The sequence below is a fragment of the Pundamilia nyererei genome, unplaced genomic scaffold (genome assembly GCF_000239375.1).
Source record: "Pundamilia nyererei isolate P.nyererei 1_Seehausen unplaced genomic scaffold, PunNye1.0 scaffold00060, whole genome shotgun sequence".
NCBI classification, from domain to species: domain Eukaryota; kingdom Metazoa; phylum Chordata; class Actinopteri; order Cichliformes; family Cichlidae; genus Pundamilia; species Pundamilia nyererei.
In genome coordinates, this window is record NW_005187461.1 from 2349080 (window position 1) to 2376264 (window position 27185).

A 27185-nucleotide genomic window follows, 5' to 3' on the forward strand; every position below is an offset into this window, starting at 1 on the left:
AAAAAATCTGTTGCCTGGACTTTAATCATTTGCCACAGAGATTTAACAGACAACAGGCCTGTTCTAAGAAAACAAAGCCTGGGTGAGTCTTTTCCTTAACTGCAGTTTCTTTTTCAATACTGAAGTTAATTTTTTTGTCTTTTATGGTGCAACTACTGGCTTTTGCTGCCTTTAACACCTGGCATCTTACCTTCTCTTTCATCTTCTCAATTTTCTTCACAGAGCTGCGCCTCTGGTATTTTTCCTCCATTCGAATGCTGAAGACAGGATCAGCCCTGCCAATCTGCTTTTCTTCTTGCTTCTCAGCCTCCTTCAGCTTGCTCTCAGCGCTGATGCTCTCCGAGTGGTACATGTGATACGTCTTCATCACCTGGACAGGAAGGAAAAGGCATTGTTTTATTTCAAGACCAGAAAAAACAAAAAAGGCAGCAGCCTCTGGGTGTTGGGTTAGTTCCTGTGGGGTCAAAGATCAGAATAATCCATCGTCTTAATCGTGACCTAACCCGCAAATAAGGCTTCCATCTTCTGACTCACTCATTTATCACCTATCGATTCAACTCCTGTCAAAGCACTCATCGCTCACAGTTCTTCTTGTGCTGAACCACAAATCAAAGAGTCTTTTTTGTTTTTAAGGGGCAGTTAAGTACACAAACCACACAGGCCAAAAAACTAAAAAGATGCACTTAGGAAGTTATCAAGAGGACTCTTTTTAGACTTTCAATTCAGCTTTTTACTGAGATGGTATTTGGCTCTGGCTTCATGTCTTCATGTAGCATAAACTTCAAAAATGTGTCTTTTTCTTAAAGCTATAATCACATTTAAGCTGAAGTCATTCACCGTTTTGCCTTCACACTGTAACAATGTAACACAGCAGAAGTTTATTACGCTGATAGTGGCCTGCTGATTAGAGCTACTTCCTAAAGCCTGAATCATCCTCCTCCTGCGTTCCTCACAGTACTCCATGGATCCATTAGGCAGTGACTCAGCTGCAAGTAGCAGGTTAACTACAAAATACAAATAATGAACTTTGCAAACTTTACAAGAGAGCTGAGAGCTGATAGTCTTATTAACATAGATGATAAACAGACAGTGGACTCATAGGAAAATAATGATGACTCAGTGGCATGGTAAGAGGAAAACTGAAACAAATTCATGATGTCATTGTGAAGTCTGAAAGCAGAATAGGCCACTCAACCCCACACATCCATGAAAATGAAGACATTAAGGAAGCATTTGGAGGAAGAGAAACAAAACAGGTGAAAATGACGAGGAGAGGAAATGAGATCTGAGCTGATGGTTCGTGGCGGTCGGCCAAAACTACTGAACTAAGTAGAAGGACCAAAATTATATTCAAACGTCCAAGGCAGCAATATAGAGCACAGAGCGGTTTAACCTGGAATGAACCGACTCCGGCAAATTACAGCTCCACAACCTGTGTATGAAATACATTTGTCTGCACAAAACCTCAGCTTCAGTACAAATAGAGACTCACCCATTCAAAATCTAAACATCTTTCCCCCAATGTGAGTTATTTCTGTACGAGTGGAACAACAGAGCAAAGCCTGGTTTGTCTGGAGCCCTTCGTCTTTGGTGGGGTTGGCTTAACTGGAACCAGTTTAGAGATGGGTGACTGACCTTGGTCCGCGTACTCCTCACTTAATGGTCTGGAGTCTGCCACTGCTGTGTTTACTTTACCGCTTTTTTTAGAGGGACACATTTAGACACGGACGAGACCTGTTATTTCAGTGGCGGTGGCCGACACTGGGACTGCGGCTGTCTGATGCAACAGCTACCCTGTGTGCGCGCGCGTGTGCGCTCACGTGTGTCCTCCCACTGGGGTTAAAGCAGGCCAAATCTACAGCGTGGACTGTGGTGAGAGTGACACACATTAAGCTCGAGAGTAACACGTTGTTGTGTTTGGAGGAGCGAGGGCTGGTCTGCCCCCTTTACACACAGGGGAAGTGTAACCAACTTCAGTCCTTCATGGTGAGTAACTGGAGACTCTATAAGCAAACTGAACTGATCTTCAGTGAATGTTCTGGGAAGAACAACTGATTTGACTTGTTGCTACATCACCGTACATGCAAGGTGACGATGCGTCAGGAAAGCAACTAAAAACACAAAATCACACACATGAACAGTATTACTGAATTATATTTCATAAGCTTTAAACCTTAGGTTTGTTGTTACTTATGAAACGCTACTCACGCTATACATAGGCTACACAATATTTGATCCTTTCATTTTACCTTTTAAAGGGTTTGCTGGAGTTTGCATATCCATGGCTTCTGTGAGGCATTGAATACAAGGACTAGCAGAGCTGATAGTTAAGGCAGTAACTAGCAGGGTCAAAGGTACACAGAGGCTGCTAACAATACAAATGAAAAGCGTTAGGAACTACACTGCACATGTGCAGCCTGTGTGATGCACCAGTTTGACAGCTTGGTAAAATTTCACCGACCCACTGGGGTGAAATTTTAACCTGTGAGTTGACAGGTTCAGAGCCATGGTTTGGTTTCTTGCAACCTGCAAGCTAGTAGTCTTGGGCACATATAGCATAATTACAATGGTTCTCATTTTGAATGTAGAACTTTGTTGCGTGTAATGCAACCTGGACTTTTCCCAGGTTTTCTGTCTGTCTCTGATGTCAGCTACTGAAAGAAATAAAGAATGATAGGGAGCAAGTTGCTATTTGGCTCAGACCTCCCAGTGTGACTTTGCATGAGTCGTTTTCAAGAGCAAAAAAAAAAAAACCTGGCTGATGAAAGCTATTAGAAACAGAATATGAACTGTAATGAGTCAAGCAAACACAGAGATGAAAGTTTGTAGCTTTGAATGGCTGATTTATGAGAGTAAAGGGGACAGTTTTATGCTTTTGTGGTGCAAAGAAATGTGACTTTTCCTGTACTTTGTTTGCAATACATTTGCTTGAATGTTTAGAATCCATCAGATATCTTCCAGTTTCAGGGTTAAAAACATCAAGTTGTTACAGACAGTAAGAAATTATTGAGCTCAATGCTGTAAACTAGTCTCAACCACAGCCAAGATGAATGTATTCAAGTGCATTAGTGAAAAATAGCAGTCGTTACTACTTACTGTGTATAGCTCATTGAGGACTTTCATTAAGTCTTCCTGGAGCTGAAAGGCTATTTCTTTGCTCTGTAAAAGAAATACAAAAAGGAAAAACAATAAGAGCAATACAAAGAAATCACCATTATCACACAAGAAATTCATGTTCTATCCAGGTAGTTCCCCTTTAAAGACAACACAGTATAAGCACTGTGGGAACAACCATTACTAAACTGCAGCTTCACAAATCTTTTCAGCAAATGCACACTGTTCGTTCTATATCAGGTTTAATATAAGTGCCACTGAGGTGAAACCATTCTCTACTCTTAATGGTGCACATACAAAACAGATGAGTGCATTTATAATACTGTGTCAAATACAGGCTTTTGTGTGTGAAAGTGGTGCCAGTGTCATGCTAGCTTTTCCACTTAAATCATCAAACACCGCTAGAGTTTCAGCGTCCACATGCTCAACACATTATCTGGCCTCTACGCCTGAATGTAAAAGATTTCTTCCAAATATGTTAACTCAATCAGCCGCGCCACAAGGCTGACTCAGTAATGCTATCACACACACGCCCACAGAAATGCATCTCATGGTTGTGGGATACAGTTTAACAGTGATGGTGTGATGGATTTAGAGAGGCCTTTACTATTAATTTAACAGTGAAGCTTCCATATTTCTTTCACACTGACTCATATAGCGTATCAGATGTTTATGAGATTATGAGTCATGACAATGAATTTTTGATCTCTCCACTATAGTGTTGCCACCTGGATGATATTACAACCTTGGCCTGTGCACCAGGCCTATATCAAACCCAATTATCCTCAGACAAAACTCATTGTGGGAGCCACTCACAGCGATATGATGGACAAGCTTTCTGAGTGGGTATCAAGCCACCTCCTGTAGTAAGAGAGTGGGGATTTATTTTCTAAAGATATAGAGGGCATTGTAGTCTTTTTAAGAGCCATAATGCTGAAATAAACACTGCATTTAATATTAAAGGGGGCTATTGGGAGTTTTTGAAAAAGGCAGCACAATGATTTTAGGAGTGAGGGTAAATTTGGGGCGAGTTCACGAGCAACAAGATGCACATTCCTGATGCTGGCTTCAGACTGTTGCAATGGCAACAGTTGTTGCCAAGGAAATTAGTTATGTAGCTAAACCTGTTTGAATGTGCACAATGTTTTTGGGAAGAAAACATGAATTTATATCCAAAAAAAACCACCAAAAGCATTGCAGATTGTGAGTCGTCTTAAAGCCGTTTTTATATTTTACTGAATAAGAAATTGCAAATAGTCAGTCTGCCAGTTTTAGCCACATGATACAGTTCATAGAGAGATAAGCTGAAGCAAGCACTGAAGCAAAGTTAACTGGATGCATTTATTTTCACAGTGCAATATATTGTGTCGTAGTTGTTTATTACTTGTGACACAAGATGCTTTTAAATGCATCACTGACCCAAGTGAGTTCTCAGACATGATCACGCTTGCACAAAACACCACAAGTTTTTGGCTATAACTGAACCGTGCATATGCAACCGACCTGAACCGCAGCAAGACTGCGAGTACTTCTACGCAGATTTCCACAGTCTGTCACTCTTGTTCTTCATGTTGCTTACAGGTAAAGCTGTACAGTATCCAAGTATTTTAACAGACAGAAAAGAGGATTACGCTCTCAGTCACTGGCTGCTAGGCTGGTGTCTGAAATTATAGAGTCACGCTAGGTGACCTGACTGATCTGCAACACCTACCTAACCACCACCTGGTCTGTCATTTCCCCGACTTGGAGCTTTTTAGCTAATCGAGACATAATCAGATAACCAGAACCCAGGAGAAACAAACTCAGCAAGAGGAAACCTCAGGCATGTTTGACAGGTGAGTGTAGATAAGGAAGTTACTAAGCAGTCTTACGTTTTTTTGGTGAACTATATGATCACCTGGACCTTGGGTTTATCAATACTCAGTAAACTGCCTCTTAAATGTAAATTCACACGATTGTAAAGACACAGACCTTCCCCTGTGGGAAAATCCATTAGCAAGCATCAGTTCCATGGACAGGACCTTTGACTATCTGTCAGATCTAACACACATCAGTTCTTTCCCATTGAGGAGGCTGGGAAGTGATCCAGAGCTCAATGAAAAGCCTTCTCAGAGATCACAAGATGTGCGAGAAAGAATGTGTGTACACGTGTGTGTGTTGGATGTGAGAGAAATAAAGAGGGAGATGATAGTAAATTACATTTACAATCACGACTGCCTTTTACCAGGAAAAGCTACACGTAGCATGAGGTTTTGAATTTTGGAAACGGTTGTTTAGCGAAGCTGTGTTGTGTAACACATGTCGCTGATTTAATTTGCACAACGTTTTTTCCTTCCTGCTTAAAGGAATCTCAGCTGGGGGGTTTCCAATTCAGTCCAATTCATTAAAAGGATCCTACAAATGGGTTTTCCCTTTCAACTTCATACCATCTGTATTCCAACCACATTAGAAAGATGAAACAAACCCAGTGAGAAGAAACCATGGCAGCACTTAGGGAGTGGTGGGTTTCATATTGCCACTGCCATTAATCACAGTATAGAGATGGCAGCTGTATACGCTGCAGGGCAGGTGTGTACATTAGAGTGTCTCCCGACTGTAACTTGGAATTTGACCAGATGACACAAATATTGAACCCTTCATAAAATGTCAGCCTAATTATTGGTTAGTCCAGCTGTTTCACTTGTGATTTTAAAAAAACAAAACAAATACTCTGTATATAATAATCTGTTAAAAATGGTTTAAAACTAAAAGTTGCATTGTTATTTATTATGCAAATAAGAAACTAAATTCATGTTTTTTGAGCCGGTGTTCTGGGAATCCATCTTACCTCCCAAACCATCCTAGCGGTTGTTTCTGCTTTGCATGCGCACAACACAAAATTAAGTGTCAAACCATCATATCTTTGTGAATATAAGCTAGAAGCATACTCTGATGGGTAAAGTTAAGTGGCAAACCGTCCTACATACTTACATTTCTGCTGGAATTCTTGTGTGACGGCAGAAATGTGCATGAAATACCTAAGGTGGACGATTTGCCAAAGTAGGATGGTTTGTCACAGCGGACGTCTCTGAGAAGTTGCAAATTCAATGATGCAAAACATTCAACCACCAACACTAATTTTTCTGCTCAGGAATGAAATTATTGAACATAAATAGCTTTAATTTGGCATCTTTTACTAATTTTTTCTGCTTTTTGTAAAAGTGTAACTTTAAAAATTCAATGACAACATCAATAATTTTATTTTAGCATTAAAAATATTATTTTGATTAGAGCATTTGCACACACTGGTAGATTAACTATTACAGAAACATAAAAATTTGGTAATTATCGCTACTGTTAGGTTTACTCCACAGCTGCCCTGAATTAACATTGAGTGGTGGACTAATACATTTGCAAAGCACCATATTGGAGGTGCTGGTAGTGGATTTTGGGATATTACACTTTTTGTTATTACACCAAATCAGTTAAATAGATTCAGCTTGAATTATTTCAATATTTACACCTTTTTGTAAACTTATGTGTTGCTTTAAGTTCAAAAGTGCCTCGAGCTCTAGGAAATCCACCATGTAGCTGCTGCCACAGAATATCACTTTCATGAATAAAACAGGGCAGAGCAAAACAAAGAGCCAGTTGTATGAATAATGAAAACTTGATGCATGTGAGAAGATCTTTCCAAGCATAAAGACAGAAAAAGCTCGCTACTCGAGTCTTGCGTTTAAACACACAGAGGAAAAAATGTGGTGCTTCTAAAGAAAGCCGTGGTTTCTTTTTAAGTGACCACAGTGCAGAACTAAAGAAATAAATGCACACGCCGAACAGCAACCGGAGGATGTTGACGAAGACAATATGGCCACTATGGGGTCCCTCCTCCGCTGCTGCACCTCGCAGCATGAAACCTGAACATACAAGGAAATATAAACACGGGTCTTTGATGTGGTGGAAGGATGACAAGAGTACAGCTGTCTCCTCAAAGCTGTGAGGGAGTCCACGTAACATGGGGGACTTCTCTGTTGTTTGTGCCTCGTTATTGAAGCTCTGCTGAGATCAAAGGCTCGGGGAAGCTTTAATTAGAGTGCGAGCTGTGTCTCGGGTCTCCAATGAGCTGGGACCTCCCATCAGACTGCTTCTTGTCTGCGCAATGTCACCTGGATACACAAAGTAAATGCCAACTTTAAAAGGACAGTCTATAAAGTGGCTTGATACTGCAGATTCCACAGCAGTAATGGGGATGCAGGTGGAGTAATGACAGGACTGCACTACTCCACAGTTTGTGAGGAGTTTCTGAGCTGCATTAAAAATATGTATCATTATTGAAAGTAGTCTATCATTATGATTGTGACAGTAAGTTAAGCCAGGACAGAGGTCGGTGACTCGCGGCTCTTTTGCTCCTCGGCTGTGGCTAAAATAAGAAAATGTTAAATGTTACAGGCACAACCTTCCCTGTGTGACGGGATCTGTGCGTACCAGGCGCTCGCCCACATGTGTTTAAGAGAGGGTTGAGAGATGTTACGTGTAGGTTTAGACTCTGTATACACAGAAGGTTTTTTGAAAGTGAAAACGATTGCCTTTGTGAAGCTGAACTTTATAAATTGTGCGTAAATGATTAGTATTTATTCAGGTTTGGATGTTTGCATCTGTAAAATAGTTTCACATGGTGGTTTTTTGTTTTGTGTGTGGATTGAAGCACGTGCGTGTGAGTCCTCAAAAGTTCATTGTAGACATTTGCAAAGCTTAGCTTACAGTTGTGGATCATATTGTGTGCATTTGCAACCCTTTTGAGACAAATGTATCTCCGTATCTGTCATCTTTGGATCCACATGCGAGCAGGTTTTCTCAGACATCAACTACATGAAGTCCAAACATCACTGTTTCCTGACTGATTACACCCTGCAGTCCTGCATGAATATTAAAGTGACTTCTTACATCTCTGATGTTGAGAAGCTCTGCAGTGATGCTGAGAAACGGAAATCACACATTTCATATGCTCTTATTTGTAATAAATAAAACAAAGGAGTTGCCAGCACATTGAAATGGATTAAAGTCATATTTATATACAAATAGTTTTCATGATTATTCTTGTTTTAAAATTATAGCGGCTCTTTTCCCCCAGTATTCGCAACAAGACGAAACTTTGAGAAAATACTGTCTGTTTCACATCTGGCCTCGTTAGTAGAACCAGAACCCTTTAAAGGGAAATGAGTGTTGAAGCTTCCTGTGAGTCTGCTGGGGGTTCAAGGCAAACCAAGAAATTATACTGCTTTGAAGACCAAATTTAAAAAACAAAAATGTTTCCTTCTTTTTAAACAGATAAGATCTTGGAGGTTTGCAAGAAAGTGGAGCATAAAAAGAGAAAGGATAAAAAGGTTGTGCAAGCTAAAATGACACAAAGGCGCTCCTCTGAAGAAAAGACACTTTGTAATTTAGGTTTGCGGTGAGTTCATGTGACTCCTGCAACATAGGAGCTCATAATCTGTTAGGGAGTCGTCAGCTTTGTGGTAGAAAATGCAGCAGATTGGTTTTGGTCATAAAACCATGAGAGACCGAAGACGTTCTGAATCTTAAAGACTGGTGACCGAGCTCCCAGCGCACTACTCTTAATTCACAAAACGAAACCACGGGAGCGCCACAGACCATCATACCATCAAACGCAATGCTGAATATATATCCTGCATATCATGCGACTAAATATACACTGTTTTTGAATGAATGGATGCATTAAAAGTGAAAGATTGTTTATATAACATGAGGGCCTGGAGACACTGCTGCCCAATGTGACCGCTACGAAGAATCTGGATCATGTTAGTGGTGACTTTAAGTGTTTTGCTGATCAAAGAAAAAGGCACATGTGACCCATTTCTAGCAGAGGTCAAACATCAGTATGATGAACAAAAAAAACCTTCAAAAGCAGTCAAAATGAGACTATGAGAATTTAAATAGACAAGGAAACGGTGATGCAGAGAAAAATACAAATTTATTAACTTATAAAAGGTAATTTGTGTTATATATCAAGTACATGAGTGTTTTGTTATACAGCTGTACGATAAACAAGGCTGAAAAGTGCCATGAATTCCTGCAAATTTGCGAAAAGAAATCGTGCTGATTTTCTTTGTTTTAAAAAAACAACAAGTTTTTCCCTTTAAACCATAAAGGAAATGAATGAAAACTAAATGAAAAATACCTGCTGCAATTCTTATAGCACAAATAAAAAGACTCAAAAGTCATTTTTAGGCTACGTCCACACTAATGTGTTTCCGTTTGAAAATGCATCGTTTTCTCTCCGTTTTGGCCTCCGTCCACACGGAGACGCCGTTTTCCTCAAGGAAAAACGCAGCGTTTTGAAAACGCTCTCGAAAACGCATACATTTCAAAACGGAGCTGCCCCGTCGCAGTGTGGACACTCGAAAACGCAGACTTTCTAAAACGATGACGCATTTTAGTCATGTGATGCAGTCATGTGACCAAACAACAATAGCGGAGTGCATAATACAGCAGTTGCTTTGATTGCTCTCAATTTTGACAGCCCTAAAAAAGATTAATATCAGTTTGTACATGCTCCAGACAGCTTCTCCAAATTCTTTAATTCTCACTCGCTTTCACGCATGCGCAGGACTGGAAGCGTTTTGTGCTGTTTCAATGTGGACGCACAACTTTGTGAAAACAACTGAAAACGCTAGTGTGTGTGTGTGTGTGTGTGTGTGCACCGCCTCAACTCTAAAAACTACTTTGCCCTTTCTGCCCTCACCTTCTTGAGTAGCCGTGTAGAGTCCTCGCTGATCTGCATGAACCTCATGATGACATTGTTGAGGTAGATGTCACTCAGTGTTGCGTGGTCCTTACTCTCCCTCCTAACCTGGTTCAGCAGCAGGTACCAACAGTTGACTGGTGACAGCAGATTCTGGTCTTTCCTGAGTAAACCAATGGAAATAAGAGTTCAGATAAATTAGGGAATGAAAATGAAAAATTATAAAGTAATGGTTATAACGGAGGTATTCCTTGGTTAACTTTTGTGCCAGACTGAACATATCATGGAGTAAAATTCACTTTATTCATTTTACAGAGTTAAAGAGGATTTACTATTTATATCGTTTTAGAATAATTAGTGCAACCTAAGGTCTTTTGGGTTTTTTTGTTGTATTTAATGCAACAAATTCCCATTAAAGCACTTATCTTTTTTTGCCAGACAAAAGAATGACTGAAATGTGGCTCATTCAGACTACACTGTTAACCACCCATTACTTCCAAGCCAAGCTGTTGTGCTGCTGTGAAAATTCAGGAGCTAAATGAGACATTCTTTGTTTAGAAAGATCTATTTGCCCCCAAAACAATTTCATACTTCAATACTATTATCAAAATAACCTTGCAGGCCTGTACAAAATATCTGTATGCATTATTTTCCTATTGGCAACTGTTGGCTGGTTTAGACAGCATTTCCTCTTTTTTTCTAAATGCAGGAGATCGTGACAAGCAGGATGTTTACAAAAACCTCAAGAGCACCAGTGCTCGTCACTAAAGCAGAAGACAGATTCATCATAGGCGTCCCAGGGTGTTAAATGTCCCATGCACCACAGGCTCTGGGCCAAAAAGATTCTCCAAATATTACAAGGACTACACAGCTAACTTGGAAATATCAGTGACATTTCTAGGGCAGAGCTACAATGCTCTGAGCAAAAATGATTTTCTAAAACCAGGGAAGAGTGTCCCTAAGACTATAAATACACAGTGTAGACTGGTGTTAAAGAAGCCATGTATATGTTGTAGGTGAACTTGAAGAGTAGAGTAAAACTGCAAAAAGAACAAGAAAGACAAGGAAAAGAAGAGAAGCTGCACAATAGTGGATAATAATAGAAAAGAATTCAAATAAAAACACAGAAGTCAGAGAGGCGTTTCCTGCGCTGTGTGCCGCCTGCAGCCAGGCTAACTGTAGGACATTGTCCAGACCAGAGTGAGCTGGGGCCCTGTGTAAGCAGTGGCCCGCAAGCGGACTTCCTCTGGGTTAATCTATAACATTCCTGCTGCCTGCAAAAAAGTGACACAGAATATAAGTGTGCATGCTTGTGCACATGCGTGTGTGTGCTTGGGAGAGAACTGAAAGCTGGGTCTTGGGTCAAGTCTTTCAGGAACCATATGGAGACTCGCCTCTGCACCTCTCCAAGTTTGCAAAGACGGACAACATTTGTCAACGCAACAGGTGAAACTTTACACTTGGCAAAGCTGCCCAGCCCTGACCTAGCCTTCAACATTGGCACCACATCTGCTTGGTGAGCAAAAATGAAGAAAATGAACAACTGATGCAAACATTCCAAACAGCTGAAATGTTTCCTGAGGTTGAGCAAAAACAGGAAGACAACTACGCAGACATGAAAAACATCCAAGGGGATTCGTTTTTCAAAGAAACCAGACGAACATGATAACATGTCCAGTATGGTTGGGAATCAGAAAATAACTACATTTTAAGACAATAGTATTGCAATACATTGCCTGTGATAATGGTGGCATCACAAAGCAGCGGCATATCATTTTAATACATTAGTTCCCTGATTTGCTTTCCTCAGCTGTCCCTGACGTCAGCCCTGTGAATGTGCCCTTCATTGCAAGTTAGTTCACTGTACCTTCCCTCACAGCACCATGTGAGGTCATGGTAAAATGAGCCATTTAGCACAAATACATGTTTTAACCACATTTGTGTGTATAAATAACTTTTACACACGGAGAAAAATATAGATTCTCACACTCACTCAAGCAGTAACTGTGCTTGACGGCATCACTCACCATCTGTCAAAGAGCAATTACTATAGAAATCCTTTCTGCATTATGTATCAGATCCATTCTACAGCACTCAATCACAGACTTGTGGGAACAGTACGAGTTTGTGTTTATTAATTCACTCATGTTCTCAGGTCCAGATGAATCATGTTCTGTAGGTCACTGACAAGAAGCTGGACATAAAACGCCACAAGCCACTAAACAATTTAATACTGGTAAATTGACTCCTCAGACTGGAAAAAACCCCACTGTACTGTCTGAAGTAGGACAGCATTACTAAGTTTAACCTAATTTAACACCAGAAGTAACCTGTAACCTATGTGCACATGGCTAATAACATCCAGGGCATCCAACAAAAACGGCATCCACCTTTCACATGAAATTTGATTAAATCTGAAACATTTAAAGAATAACGTAGCATAAGTAACAGTGTAGCACATGTTATCAAATTAAATCAATTTGTTTAAAAAAAGAAAAGAAAGAAAGTTTGATTTAGTAGGGTCAGCCCCTTCACAAAGTATATAGAGGACAGGCAAAAAACAAGTGGGAAACCCACACAGGCTGTGACGACATAACCCCCTGGGAGTTGCTAACCCCACATATAATGGCAGGAAAGTCTCTCACTGTCATCATTTCCCCCTCAGCCAGGGCAGGAACTGGGTCAGACAGAACAGTGACAGATAGACAAGACTCCCCACAAGAGCCAAACACAGGTATGAAAAGAGGAACTCGTGTGTAGAAGAGGGGTGGGGGGGGACAGAGGAACAATGTCACCATACTTGCACTCTCATACAGCAGGATGACACTAAAAATGAAGGATACCAATTCAGTGTGTACAGTATTTAAACAGAAGGTCTTATCAATAGAAATGGCAAAATAGCAAAGTTGTCTAGTGCCACACTGATTTAAAAAAAACAAAACAACAAAACCCCCAAAACGTTTCACTTTAAAGTGCACAAATCTCCAGCACCAACGAAGGTGACTCGCGGTGCAGTCTTTCTGCTTATTTGAGTACACATTTACATTTTAAAAGGAAGCAACAGAATGCCAAAGGCTCATAATGACCACAGGAAATGCACCATTTTCTTCATCACTGGTCCTGTGAAAGAATCCCAACAAAGTTGAACTTAATCAAATGAGAATGCGTCAGCAGTTTTCCCTAGACAGCAGGTAGTTATGTGTGGCATTACACAGACTAAGCAGCCACGATGTTTTCCACACCTCCCGCTAATCCTCTGAGACAAAGTGAGGAAGTCCTCTAACCAGCGGCTTAATTTCAGATAAAAGCAGCATATTTAAGACAATCCCAGTTGTGGCTGATGCTACATAAATATTTCAGTTATTCTTTTGCTCTCCCATTCCACATCCCCTCCCTGAACAAACCTTGCATAATACAGTATCTGGTTGTTTGCATGTGTGTGTTTAAGAAAGACTGGGGGAGAGAGAGAAGAGAGTGTTTGCCCATATTTGTTCATTTGTGTGTGTTCTGCAAACAGCCGCTGAAACACAAATGGATGGCTCTCCCACAGAGTGCTGCAGTGGACAGCACTGTAATTTTGTTTTCTTTCAAGAAGATCCCCCCCACAAAAAAACCCAAAACTAAACTGGTGGCTCTGAAGTGTCCTAATGCCCGTTCATTTTCAAAACTGATGTGCTGCACTCAGACGTTGCTGCTGTCTGCTTTACTGCAGCATTGCCAAACATCCGGGACACTTAAAGCTCTGAAAGTTTTCGGATCTATTACACTTTTGCTAGACCAACATAAAACAACAAGTTTAACAGCATGTGTTCTCTAAAGTGTCCTAATTTGACTTTATAGCTGCTAATTGTTACGTTTAATTGGGACAATTTTTTCCAATGCTGCGCACTGCGTTTACTTCTATAATGAAGGCTGAAGAACAAAACCTAAAAACAGAACTACACAATGATCTCTTCATAGTTAACCGTAAAACAAAAGTTCTCTTGGACAACAAGAGTCTCAGAACAGGCAGTAGCTTAGAAAAATACTAAAGTACATAATGATCAAAAGTAATGATGCCTGTAAGACGCTGTATGCACATATTTATTATTATTGTTATCTCTTTTGTTATGCTGAAGTATGTTGAGAAGCAGAAACGAGCACCATTACTTTAAAAATTACACTTTTGTTGCGTTAGGCCATTTTCAAATGTGGCTACAGTCTTTACTCTACTTTAGAGTTCAGCAGACCTCTACTGCAGTCTCCCTAGACTCCACAGGTATAGCTCAGCTCAGTACAGGGCACCCCCGAAGCAAGAAGCATTCCTCTCCAGCAGCGAGCAACCACAATACTCCCACAGGTCGCACAAAGTCTGTGCTTTCAGACGTGCACAAACTTCATTTCACCCCCGAGAAAGACTGAACTCCTACTGTGTCAAAACTTTTTCGTAGCTTGGAATAGCTCGAGAACTTTATGGTAACACGTAAATGGTTCAAGAACAACATAGCTGCCTTCCAACAGCAGAAAACTAGGTTTAGTCTTGTCAAACAAAATCACACATGGCAATGTTTGCAGACTGGTGGAAGGAAATTGTGGCATCGTGTCTTTATAGCTTCACAGAAACATGGTTTATACGAAGGGGGTATGGGATCACAGAAGCATAGCATCAACCACCACCTGTGTTTTGCCCCATTTCCTAGAGGCAACTAAAACAAATACCCATGGGATGAAGCTTGAAGCTGCCTACAAGGGAACTTTCCAAAGAAACTGAATATGTCAAAAATGCTGCATATTAATGCATTTTTAACTAAAAAGAATGACATCTTGAACGCTTATCTCAAAATCTGCTACGCAAACCAGACTCAACACTGCTTCATTGCCAACACTTTGTGAATACAGCTGGTCTTGACCAGTTCTTAGATTTAGCTGCTGATTAAAGGACAATACTTCAACCAGGAGCAATACAGTCAAAATAGGCAGAAGTTTAAATTTAGCAATATGGCTCCCTGCCCGACCATGTCCATACACAGAAAGCTGGATCTGAAGTATGTAGATGAACTGATCTGCCATTGTGGATGATTCCATAGCCTTCCTTAAGCCTCAGTCAGAGATCATCTGGCTTTCTCAATTACTAGGGAAATCTGCATTTCCCAACTGGTTGGTGAGTGGCTGCTGGCTGTTGCAAGGTGACAATGGTCATAACGAAGGTGTTGTGATTGTTTTGATCACTAGCAGGCTGCCACAGTCACCTGTAATTTGCATGAAATATGTCGATTTGTCCGTCAGCATTTGACATTTATGTTGTGTGCTGTCGTGCAACTGAAAAGTAAAGCATATACTGTTGTAAATGTTGTGCCTTGAAAGTGAACTTTCATCATTTCTGGTTTGTGCTGCATTTTTCAGAGTTTCACTAGGACTTGGCAAGTAGTTTGCAAGTGTCTTCACTTCACAATCACATGGAGGTTTTTGGTGCAGCACCATATACCTCTCTGCGACCAATTTCACGCTAGCAACCACTCACCAACTATCAGAAGGGTCACTGATCAGCTTCTAATACTGTTTAACTAAGACCTTAACTCGCTGCTTTACCAATTTTTTCCCCAAGTTAATTTCAAAACTAGTGACGTACCTAATATTTGGAAACAATCTCTGTCCACTCCTGACTCAAAGAGCTGGATCGTGTATCAGTGACAAAGGTCAGATTTATGGGGCCATCAGGTCACTTCAGTTGTTCTCTGCTTACTGTGCTAGCTGGCAGCAGCAGTGTATCAATTGCTAGCAGGAGAGCTAACAGCACAGAGGAAGCAAACTGCAAAGGGTCAACAGTTTGAAAGCATTTCGCACTCAACACAACAGCTTTTCTTTTTATGCCTTCAATATTTTTTAACTAATTGCACTGTGGTCAAATCTACACTCACAGTAAGAGCAGGATATAGAAAAGTAGCAAAACTTTAAAACCAGCATGCAGGAACCAACTAACTCTCACACTCAACTTAAATAATTTAGGTAAATGATGTAAATACGTATTTCAGTAAACTAATATTCTCTGACGCATGTATTTGCTACAAAGTTGAATAAATAGTATTTAAGCCGAGCTTGGTGTTGTCTGATATGGGACCAATGAACTCCTAGACCCTTAAAACAAATATTACGTTATTATCTAGTATTTGCAAACATTATCTCAACGCCTTAGCTTTTGCTAATAGAACCAGTGCATCGCTAATAAAAATGGACATCATGCTACAGACAGAATAAAAACAATTTTTCACACCACAGACAAATTTGTCCAATGAAAACAGCCTGGAGAATACTAAAGCCTTATTGTACGTGCTTATGTGAACACAAAAATATGGGCCACATGATTTAACACCCGCAGGAGAATTCTTAATGTTATTCAAACGTCTTATATTTACTTAAGAAATATGCTCCTAGGCAGATGCCAAATGTTTACCCTGTGAATGAAGTGACCAGACTGTACATCATACAATGAAAACCACAGAGCGCCATACCAGAGTCTTCTCACTGGTTACACACATGGGCACGCACAGCTGCTAGAGCCATTGGAACTTCAGACAGAGAGCAGGGGCTATTTGCAGACAGCGAGGACAAACATACATTTTATTTTTGCTCCACCACAAGTTCAAACGATATGCTAATGTCTGCTTTTTCCATGAGCCACCTCCTACTAATAAGGCCAAAAAGCACACTATACTTAACTGTGTCAAAATCGATCAAAAAGCCTCCGAGACAAACCGATGCACAATAAATACAGCGGAAGAAGAGGGAGGAGGACAGGGCGAGAAAGAAGACAAACAGAATGAAAGCAAACAGTTTTTCTTCTCACTACACTTTGGTATTTTTGTTTAAGGGTAGATACCAAACAAAAATACTCCTTGAGAACTAAATATATCCAAATATCCAAAATATAAAGTACAGAAACTGTCAAAGATCTTAACTCTAATCCGTTTTATAACAGCTTTGCCAATTTTAGAATATATTTAGCAACTGTATCAAAATAATACCCCATCCACTAGATAACGTCTAATATGTCCTAATGATGACATTCACAGCACTTTGTCCTCATTACTTAAGCTTGTGTCTATTGTGGCACACACAGAAATGCAAAATGAAAAGTCAAGATGGATTATTCAAGAAGCTCCTCTGCTACAATGATGTAATATTCTCAATATATTAATATAAAACACTACATGGTTCTACACATTCAAACAGTACAAATTGTCATGAAACACACTGGAAAATGTACCTTTTCAAATTCCTCCTCTGACACTATCCTGTTTTTCTTTAGTTAGACCTCGTCTTGCTTTAACAAGGCAGATTTCTTTGTTAAAACAACCTCACCACTAAACTGGGCCTGTATATTTAGAGTAATTCTGATTCACCAACAATGCACAGTGATAAGAACAAATTTGGCCGCACACACATTGTAGGAACCTGATGATTTTGGACCTTTTTTGTATGACCATTTCTAGGACGTAAACAGAGAATGAGGTCAGGTAACACCAATAGAAAAACTGCCTGGTTGGTGAACTAGCCAATGCCTGATCTGATTAATTTAGAGATTTGTTACATCCATATTTGTGAGGCAAAATCTAGAAAAGCTTAGAATTACAGAGCAACAGTTAAAGGTTATTATTGGACCCGTGTTACATAAGAAACACATTGACGACAGACAAACATCGAGACAGTTTCCTCTCACTTGTATTGCTGGTGATCTTTAGTGCTGCGAGTCTTTGCCATGAAGCGTTCGGCCAGCTTCTCAAGGTTTCTGGAGTACTCCATCTCAATCTCCGCCTTCTTCCTGAAGAAATCCTGGAGGTCCTGCAGCAGCTGGACCCGCATTTCTGTCTGCTGGTCCAGACATTTCTGCTGCTCCACTAACTGGGCCCTGATCTCTGAAAAGACACAAATTTTAAAAAATATATATATATAAATATAAATATATTAGGAGCTACAAACTGAATGAATGAGAAGAAGCCACAGAAACACATATGTGAGGCTGGTACTCATATACTGATGTTTTAGCTTTCTGAGATCTTGTAATAGAGCTAAACTAGCTAAATGATTACATTCAACAGTTATTTCTGCAGTAATCGCATGTATTTACCGGTTAAATTGGCTCTTATTTTGAAAACTACACACTCTTAAATGTTAAAATACGTGAAAAATATCAGTTATGAAGGTGCACAATTTGGCTTAAAACTGGGCATGCAAGCATAAAATGTCTAAAATGTATCGATAGGTAAATGGGACAAATGATCAGCAATGCGAGCAATTACATGATAGTATGTGTGCATAGGAGTGCAACTGATAGGCCCACCATAGCTTATTATCCCTTAGTTATGGGTTTTATGAATGTTTGTAAAGATATGAAGTTGTCGACTGGTCTCAGGTGTTTCATTAAGGCTGAAAATAACTCGAGGATGAATGGAAGATGATTCACGTCATACCGAGGCTACAGCGCAGACCCGTGCATGCACGCGCACACACACAAACACAGATACATGCATTCTCATTGGTGCTCATCAGTGAAAATCCACTTAAGAAGGCAGAGGGACAACACCAGGCGTCACATAAACAAGCTGTACATGCAGGCAAATGACCCTCTAAGGTCTTTTCTGAGAAATCACGGTTGTCAGCGTGGCCCTCATTTAAATTTACGTTCTCAACAGGGCAACTGGGAGTGCACACACACACACTTGCATGAAGACAGTCGCACACAAATTGTTTCCTCTGTGTGTTCTGTCTCACCACAGCCGTGTATAATGGATTTTACCTAATGGGCGCAGCCTGGTCGGACATCTTCAGCAAAGGAAGCAGATTAATGAGGTGATTTAAAGCCAACACCACTGGAGAGAAGTGTGGAGTGATCCCTAATTCTAAAGGTAGAAAACACTAAGATGACAACTTGTAATGCCTCACAAGTCATTTGTAGTCTGAGCCATTATACAAAAACCAAACCAGCCTGATTGGGTTAAAGATTTAATCATCCTGGGTCATTCAGAAAAAGACGACTACATTTATGGAACTGAATTCAAGGTTTTTATGCCTTTTTTTTTTTATATCAGGTCAAATGACCATACCATTTGACATTTTAAAAAAGTGTTTTATCCGTTTTTCTGCTTTTTCTAATAAAAGAATTTGAAAAATTCAATTTCAATAGCAAAACTTCATACATTTCCTTTTCCTTTCAAGCACTATCCCTGGATTTTTCTCATTATTTTCTGATTACTCAGTAGAGAAATCCTTTTCATGAGCTGTAAGGTGCAGTTACTGACATTATCACTGAGTAGAAACTGTGAACAGAGATCTAAACCCAGATAGCTTTTACCTAAACACATCATAGCAAACCATTGCTTTCCTTTGAGGAGTATTCTTGTGCTTGTGTGAAATAACATCTACATCGTATGAATGAATCTCAGCTACACTGAGAATTTTCCTATATTTATTTACATATTTTTTCTGTTACTTTTGAGTTGCTATTTGCTAGTGTTAGCTAACCATGTATTCACTACTTTTAGCTAACTGGTTAGGCTTCTGTGTTTGTTAAAACTACTGGTCAGTACCCTAGATGGCTGTAGTGAAGAGAAAGCATAAGCACAGCCTGTTAGGAATCAAAGTGAAACTTGTGGATTATGTAATTCTGCCCAGTATTAAATGTACGTCAGACCTGAATCCCACTTTGGCCTCATCTTCATGAAAGTCACAGTGAATCAGTTTCATTTTCATTAGTCATAGTTTAACGTGTATCAGTTCCTGTTGAAAAGGCTTTGTCATACTGCACTGCTGGATCACTATTGAACTACCTGATTTGTTTCGATCGTACTGTCTATGTTTATATATCAGTGTCTGAAATTGTGATTCATTGATGGCTGTTCAGCTTTATAAGGGAGGGAATTTAATCATCTCCTATGCCATGGTCAGTGACCAACTAATAAGCTCATCAGAAAAAGTTTCCTCATGGATCTTTTTAAAAAATAAATAGGACACATCCTTTGAACCACAGAGCAACACAACCCAGACGTCAAGGAGCCACAATGCTGAAATTAATGCTTGGTCAGTGTTTGAATCAGCCAACCTCCTACTTAGTTAATGCAGTCGTTAATACAGAAGTAAAGCATACAAAACGTTGCGATAAGTATTTGATGATACAATCATACGGGAACAAATACTTTGGCAGGGAAGATAAAAGATCCCTAAGAGCCAGAGTCTTAACCGAAATCCATCAATAGTTCAATTAATGGCCAATCAGCTGCTGACTCATTTAGACAGCTTCCAGCCAAAGATGGGTGAGAGCTGTCTGCCTGTCTGTTTGCATATGGACACATGCCCATGATGCAGTAATCAATTAGAAAAAGCTCCACTTCATTCATCAACACAAGATGTGCTCACCATCCTGATAAATTAAACATTTACATTGAGTCTAGAACTGATTATTTTTGCATTCTCACATAGCATCGACTTCCTTCTGGCACTCATAAGCAAATAAACCACTTTGAAACAGCTGGAACACAGAGATGCTAAATTTAAATCAATGTTTATCACAGTTGTTAAAGTCTTGTGAACCAGAAACAACATTATCGTGGACAGTCTGCAATCGAGAACATCAGGCCATTAAACGAGCTAGCAGGACACCGGTGAGCACTAAGAAAAGGTTTGCTTTTAAATTTGACTTGAGTAAAGTACACCGGGCTTTCTGATGAATGAGCAAACCTTGCAATTTTTCCCATCTCCAAAGGGTGTGCGGATTAAAACAAAGCTACCGTGGCATTGACACAAAGGACTGTACTGGATCATTTAACACAATTACACTCGTGACTGCACACAGAAACTCATTAAATCATTCATTTCGAAGTCAAGTATTGGCCACTAACACTGTAGCGCCAAAATGGAAATGAATGTTATAAGGCAACCACCTGTCAGACAAGATAATAGGTCGGGCGCTGCCTAAAACTAGGACGTGCTTTGCAAATTGACTTTTTAGTTCTAGAAATTAAACAGTGAAAACAAAGTCACGGAGGCCTATCGTCACAATAAATACAAAAATACATTTTTTCCCCCCTTCAGTTTTGGCCACATGTAGCTGCTGTTTTCCCAACCTACAGAAATATCCTCCAAAACTGCCTTCCAAATGCTGGACACTTTAATATAGGGGTGTCGAACTCCAGGCCTCAAGGGTCGGTGTCCTGCAGGTTTTAGAGCTCACCCTGGGTCAACACACCTGAATCAAATGATTAGTTCATTACCAGCCCCCTGGAGAACTTCAAGACATGTTGAGGAGGTAATTTAGCCATTTAAATCAGCTGTGTTGGATCAAGGATGCATCTAAAACCTGCAGGACACCGGCCCTCAAGGCCTGGAGTTCGACACCTGTGCTTTAATAACTACAAAACTCCAACTGTTGATTTTTCAACTTCAGTTTAGACCAGCCGTCCATCCAGTTCCTAGCAGCTTATCCAATTCAGACTCATATGGACTCATGGCCTTTTCCAGTCGTCATTAGGCAAAAAGCAAGTTACACCTTGAACTTGTCTCTAGTCCATCCAGGGCTAACACAGTGAGACAGACAGCCATGCATGCTCACAGCGACACCTATAGCCAATTTAGAATCACCAGTAAACACAACATGCAAGTCTGTGGACTGAGAGGGTAGGTTAGAAACTACCCACACAAACATGGGAAGAAAAGGCAAACTCCACATAGAAGGGCCTCAATCAGCTGGTGGGTTCAAACCAGGAATCTACACTGTATGCACAAGTGTGGTAACAGGATGGCATTGTTGCAACAACAGTTTATAAATTTGTCTTTTTCCCTACTAGATGTGTCACGATCAATAGCAAAGTCAAATCATTTAAGAACCACCGCAACTCAGCTGCAAAGTGGCACACAACATAAAGTTATAGAGCAGGGTCACCGAGTGCTGAGGCGCCTTGTGCACAGAAGTCACTGACTTAGTAAATGCATGAGAAATATACAGTGATGGCTGCAAGAATAGCCAGCTGTAACCAGTTGTTTATGTGCCCGGATCACATCGGAGTATATGAACTTGTCCATTTATACAGATACTAAACTGCAGTGTCACACAGGACAATGAAACTGTGTCTCAAAACCAAAATAGCTATCAGTGTTTAAACTTCAGGAAACCAAACAGAACAAAGCAGAGTAAAGTATTTGCAAAGTAACAGAATGAGTGACAGGAAAGCTTGCTCACCACTTGCAATTTTTCATGTTCATGCACCATTTAGAGGGCACAAACTCGAGTTATGATTTTCCATTTATATAAAAAGGGAGAAAGTTATCTAACCCCATGTGTAAATATTAGAAAGGAAAAACGAATTTACTTTGGTGTTTGAGGTCAGTCTTCCTTTGATCATACTGATGCTTTATCTGAAACCCATACTAAGGGCAGCATCTGCTGTCTGACTCACTTCTTAAAAAGCTAACACGACCAACAGAGGCCGTCACTTGGGACCTTGAAGGCTTTAAAAATCAAGCCACTCCAAAGTTTTTCTCAAGCTGGAACCATCTTATTGCGGCGGCGAGTGCTGATCTATTATTACATGCTGCATTCCTTTCTGCCACTCTGAGCTCATCTGTATGGTAAACATGTGTGGAGGTCTGTGTGTGTCTGCGCGGTGTTACATCAAAGCCTGTGATGCACTGCACCCTAACACACGCACAACTGTGATAGACAGACTGAAATGAGAGCACCCGTGTTATATCTTAAATTCTGCTAAAGAAAACAGAAATGCGCAGTGTAACACCGTCGTCCTATTCCTCCTGCAAAGCTACGTAGCCTGCAGAATGATAGCATAGCCTGTAAACATGTCGGCAACAAATCCAGCTCACCGATGGACACCCAGTCAGTGTTACCCAGAATGCACATGGTTCTGATATGGACAATGAGAGAATGCGATTTGCTCTTTGTGGTGATCAGTAGGACCAAGGCCGCATTGTTTCTGAGCTGGATGCTATCCAATTGCTCCTTTGGAGAGCACATCACATACTTCACATAACCCCATTCATGGCGACAAATATGTCCAAAGTTGCAGTTCAGAATGGCTGATCTGATTTGCCAGATAGGCTTGTTCTATTGTCAAAGAAAGTGCCTTGTAAGCAGGATGGCTACTGACCCACAGTGTTGACCCTCTGAGAGAGAAACTGGGCTCCGGTAAAAAACAACTCGGCTACTGTCAGAGGGCTCGAGAGATAACTTTTCCTCTCCCTCAACAACATGCTCTCCCATGATGCTGCCAATTAACTCTGTTATGAATCAATCTGCCTGAAATACATCTGTTACTTATAATGAGTGCAACATTGTACTCTTACGTGGGAACTATAAAAGACTTTAAACTCTCAGAGAGTTTCTACAGTTGCTCCAAGTTGATTACAGTTTCCACAAGCAGCTATCTGGGACATGCTGTACCACATCAGTCCCACTGCTGCATTTCCACATGCAGACTGGCTCATCAGCAGCACCTGAAATAGCGGCTAAGGCCTGGGGAGGGACTATAAAGGAGCGTGCCCAACCTTACCATCTGCTTCAGATCTAGGGTTATGGGAGAGGGGGAGTTGTCCATGCCTCTTCTAGAGGCTGGATACAAGACAGGATAAATAGCATCAAACGTAATTACAAAATTGCTGATCAGCTTTTAATAGAGAACAGGTTTTTAATTATAACTGGAATGGGATCACGTTCTAGAAAAACTCGCCTATGTCACTTATTCTCTCACATTTGGATAATCCTACAAAGGCGTGCTGCTATATTTAACTGTAGCAGTGCTATCATTCATGTTGCTGCTGTCTTGATAAACGCACACCAAGACACAAAAGCAGTTCTATCCAAGCAATTAGATCCATAAAAGATCTAAACCACATCTTGCTTGTCCAGATACTCATTTACATTACTGCCTATGAAGAAGGCCCTGCTGTTATATATTAATGTGCCAGAAAAACAGAAAATCTTTGATGTGAAAAAGCAACTCAAACCATGTGATAGGGGCATGTTGAAATTAGATATTAAAAAGGGAGATGAAAGGTTGGGATTGTGGACATGTGCGGGTAGTTTTTTAGCGCAGGCGTGCAACAAGAATGCAAAGCAAAAAATAAAATAAATAATTACTATAGTTGCAGCTACCTAACTGTTACCTTCTCTCACTCACAGCACTCATGCACAGTGAATCTTCACCAACACTGCTGTTGGAAAATCAAACCCACGCTCAGGGTGTGGGTGACCCACCGGTCACTTGATCCACATTAGAGTCTTTAGAAGTTTTCCAAATGGGAGAGATTTCCACATTTTACATTATTTCTCATCAGGACAGCGTTAGATGCAGTGCACCTAAAAAACCCTGTCAGTCATTATATCTGCTGAGGTCATGTAGTAACTTGAGAATTGACTCCATTAGCCTGGGGAAACCACTAAAATTCATAGTTTGCTTGGTATGCCTGACCAGCCCTTCTATCCTACATCTGGACAAACAGCTGGATTATGTTACTGTGTTATCTCAGATTACATCACTACCCAGACTGCATTACTAATATGTAAGCCTTCTCTACTTGTATCATATATCCTGTGTGTCTGATAAAATAAAATAAAAATAATCAAAGGGCAGCCAAGCAGTTTTTTTTGAATGAAATAAAGCTGTGAGGGACACAGCTTTAACTTGAGGAGTAGTCAGGTTGGTCTTAAGTCAGAGGGACTTGCCAAAGAGGCTGAATGGATTCCCTCCGCTTACTTAAAGCACAGCCAAATTACACATAACACACTGGCAGCTCTGCTAAAGGGTTTTATCTCAAAATATTGTAGAGCTGGCAACAAGGTCCACATTACAACATCTGACTGACATGTTAACAGCTTCCAAAACCGCAGAGAGGCTTCCAGTGAAAGTACTGTAGGCTACTGTGATCCAGAGAACGGCTGCTAAATTAGAATGAAAGAGAGCCTATAATTCTCCGATTCTTTCAAACACTCAGATCAAAACTAGATCCTGTGATTGAGCAGGAACTGTCTTCAACTCACCAGAGGTACATTTTAAAGAAGCTTCTTCCTTTTTCACAGTGGCAGCAGTGACCAACAAACCAGCTACTTTTCTTGATAACTCCTACCCACACACTCACCCACACGCACATAGAAACAGGAAATGCAGTAGTAACTGTGCTGTGAATTCTTGTGTTTCCTCTTGGGTCTAGGATTATTGTGAGCAGCAGACTCAAAGAGTTCAGGTTCCTTCCTGCACTCTAGTTTTTTTACAGTCTGGCTCAGAAACTGCTCAGTCATGGTGGATAACTCTCTGCACTGTTCAACCAAAACACACTCTAGCGGTTAAAAACCAATCTTAAGCTAGACGATTCTAAGTGCACGAAACAAAGGCTTCAATCTACGTCAAGCCCATTCAACAAGGTAATATTTAAAATGTATAATTTCAATAACAGAAATCTAATAATCTATGCTAATTAGATTCAGCTTAGCTAAGTGGCTCATAAGTCAAAAGGCACCGTTGCTAAGGCAACACCCTGACACACCAAAGGCTTACAGCAGGCAGGCATGAGATCAATCACTTTACGGTGGCCTTCGAGGACCATCATTATGATCCAAATAAAATAAGAGTGCAAGGAGCCGAACGCTGGATGAAGTGAGCCCGTTTTAGAGCCTGAGCTGTTTGTTCAGCTGCTGTTTAACATCTAGACACACTGTTTGATCTGGATACCAGTCTGGTGTGTTGGTGCGTCAGACGAAAGTGTGGTGTTTTGTGCTCGAGAATGCTTTGTTTAACAATGGACTGCAATGGCAAGCCAGAGTGACAACGAAAGCTTCAAATAATCGTGGAAAAATATGACATCACCAGTATAGAATAAGCTAACTCTGTGAGGAATAAAGTAGGCTAAACTGTGAGCTCTAGCATGACCCAAGCCTGATATGACTGCCACCATAAACAGGCCTACTGTTAAGTCTAGAGGTAACATGTGAAGAAAAACTTGTATCAAGTCATAGTACCATAATAATAAAAGCTCTTTTTTCCTTCTTTATAGTTCAAATGTCTACCCTCTCTTACCCAAATGCCCATTTCATAACATCTGGCAGAGCCCGTTATATGTCCTAACATCTGACTTGTCACCTTCTGGATGTGAAACTTGCCTTAGTGTCGACTTTTAAATCTCTTTGTAAACTATGTTTTATCATAAAACTTTATTCTTAACTAAATATAGTTATTCCAATTTATTAAACATATTTTATGGTATCTGAAGTTGTGCTTCTTATTAATCTTCAAGATGGATTTTTACTAATGACTCTTGTTATGTCTGTCTACTATAGCTATGTTAAATAAAATTGCACGGTGCCACTGACTGACTGGAGCCAGTGGCACAATTAAAAAGAAAATGAATATAGTTTAACTTAGTCTGAAAAATGTGTGCAAATTTATTCGGCTGACATAAGACATAGACCTCTATACTGCAGAAGCTATTTGAAAGGCATTTTCTTTTATACCACCGAAGTCCTTTGTCCAACTGCTGTGGATCAGAGCACACTGCACTCTGCAAAGAGGCAAACGACAAACTTTTCAGAGGCACCTTTCATGTCTGTGGGGGGGATAACTATCTGATATTCAAAACTTCTCTGTGCTCTATGCCAAACCCAAGTTCCCACTGACACATGCTTTGACATGACCTGTTAAACTAAAGCAAGAAAGTAGACAAGTAAGAAAAAAGGATGGTGTGGCTTAACGTCAGAAAAATAAGAATCTGTAAGGAAAACAATCTCTTTCAGAACGATGGCATGACCCAACTGCTCACTGCTGCCCTAAAGGAACCGGTGTGGGCTCTTCTGTGTCAAACAATGAACTATGTAAATATTCTGTACATACTGAAAAAAGCTAATTTTAATTCAAAAGGAATACTGCGCTGAACACCAAATTTCTATATGTCTAAAGTTTGAACTTTTTACCTTTTGCCAAGATAAAAAAAAGTCCAACTCCTCACCTTGCATCTGGCATGTCTTAGTGCCTTTGTCTGGACATATTAATGGAGGTAGAGCTAAAGGGGCTAAAGCTCATATGTCAATGCAAACAGTCATTTTTAACAAAGCAGCCCTTAGGGGGGAAAGAAAAAAAAAACTTGGCTGGGCATGCCTACAAGTCTTACAGTTGGGATGTTTGTTTGGGGTAACAATAGTATGAAAATTGTGCGGTTGGACAGCTGAAGAGGGTGCAGCATGAGAAACATCTGGAACGGATGCGCACAAGCTTTCATCTGCTGGAGTATTTACTCTAAATCACAGTAAACAAATGGAAACTGTAGCACGCTGGTAAAGACTTTAATGACACAATGTCTG

The 27185-nt window shown here is 40.3% G+C and overlaps 1 protein-coding gene across 2 annotated transcripts in view; it reads right to left on the bottom strand.

Moving 5' to 3' along the window:
• The window catches only part of srgap1a (SLIT-ROBO Rho GTPase activating protein 1a), a 75983-nt gene that overhangs the window by 31822 nt on the left and 16976 nt on the right, over positions 1–27185 (bottom strand). For both annotated transcript variants that reach the window (XM_005734825.1, XM_005734824.2), the window contains exons 2-5: positions 17553–17748; positions 9857–10019; positions 3097–3159; positions 191–370 (exon numbers count right to left, since the gene is read on the bottom strand). In XM_005734825.1, coding sequence (XP_005734882.1) covers positions 191–370; positions 3097–3159; positions 9857–10019; positions 17553–17748 — 602 coding nt within the window. The remainder of the gene's footprint in view (positions 1–190; positions 371–3096; positions 3160–9856; positions 10020–17552; positions 17749–27185) is intronic.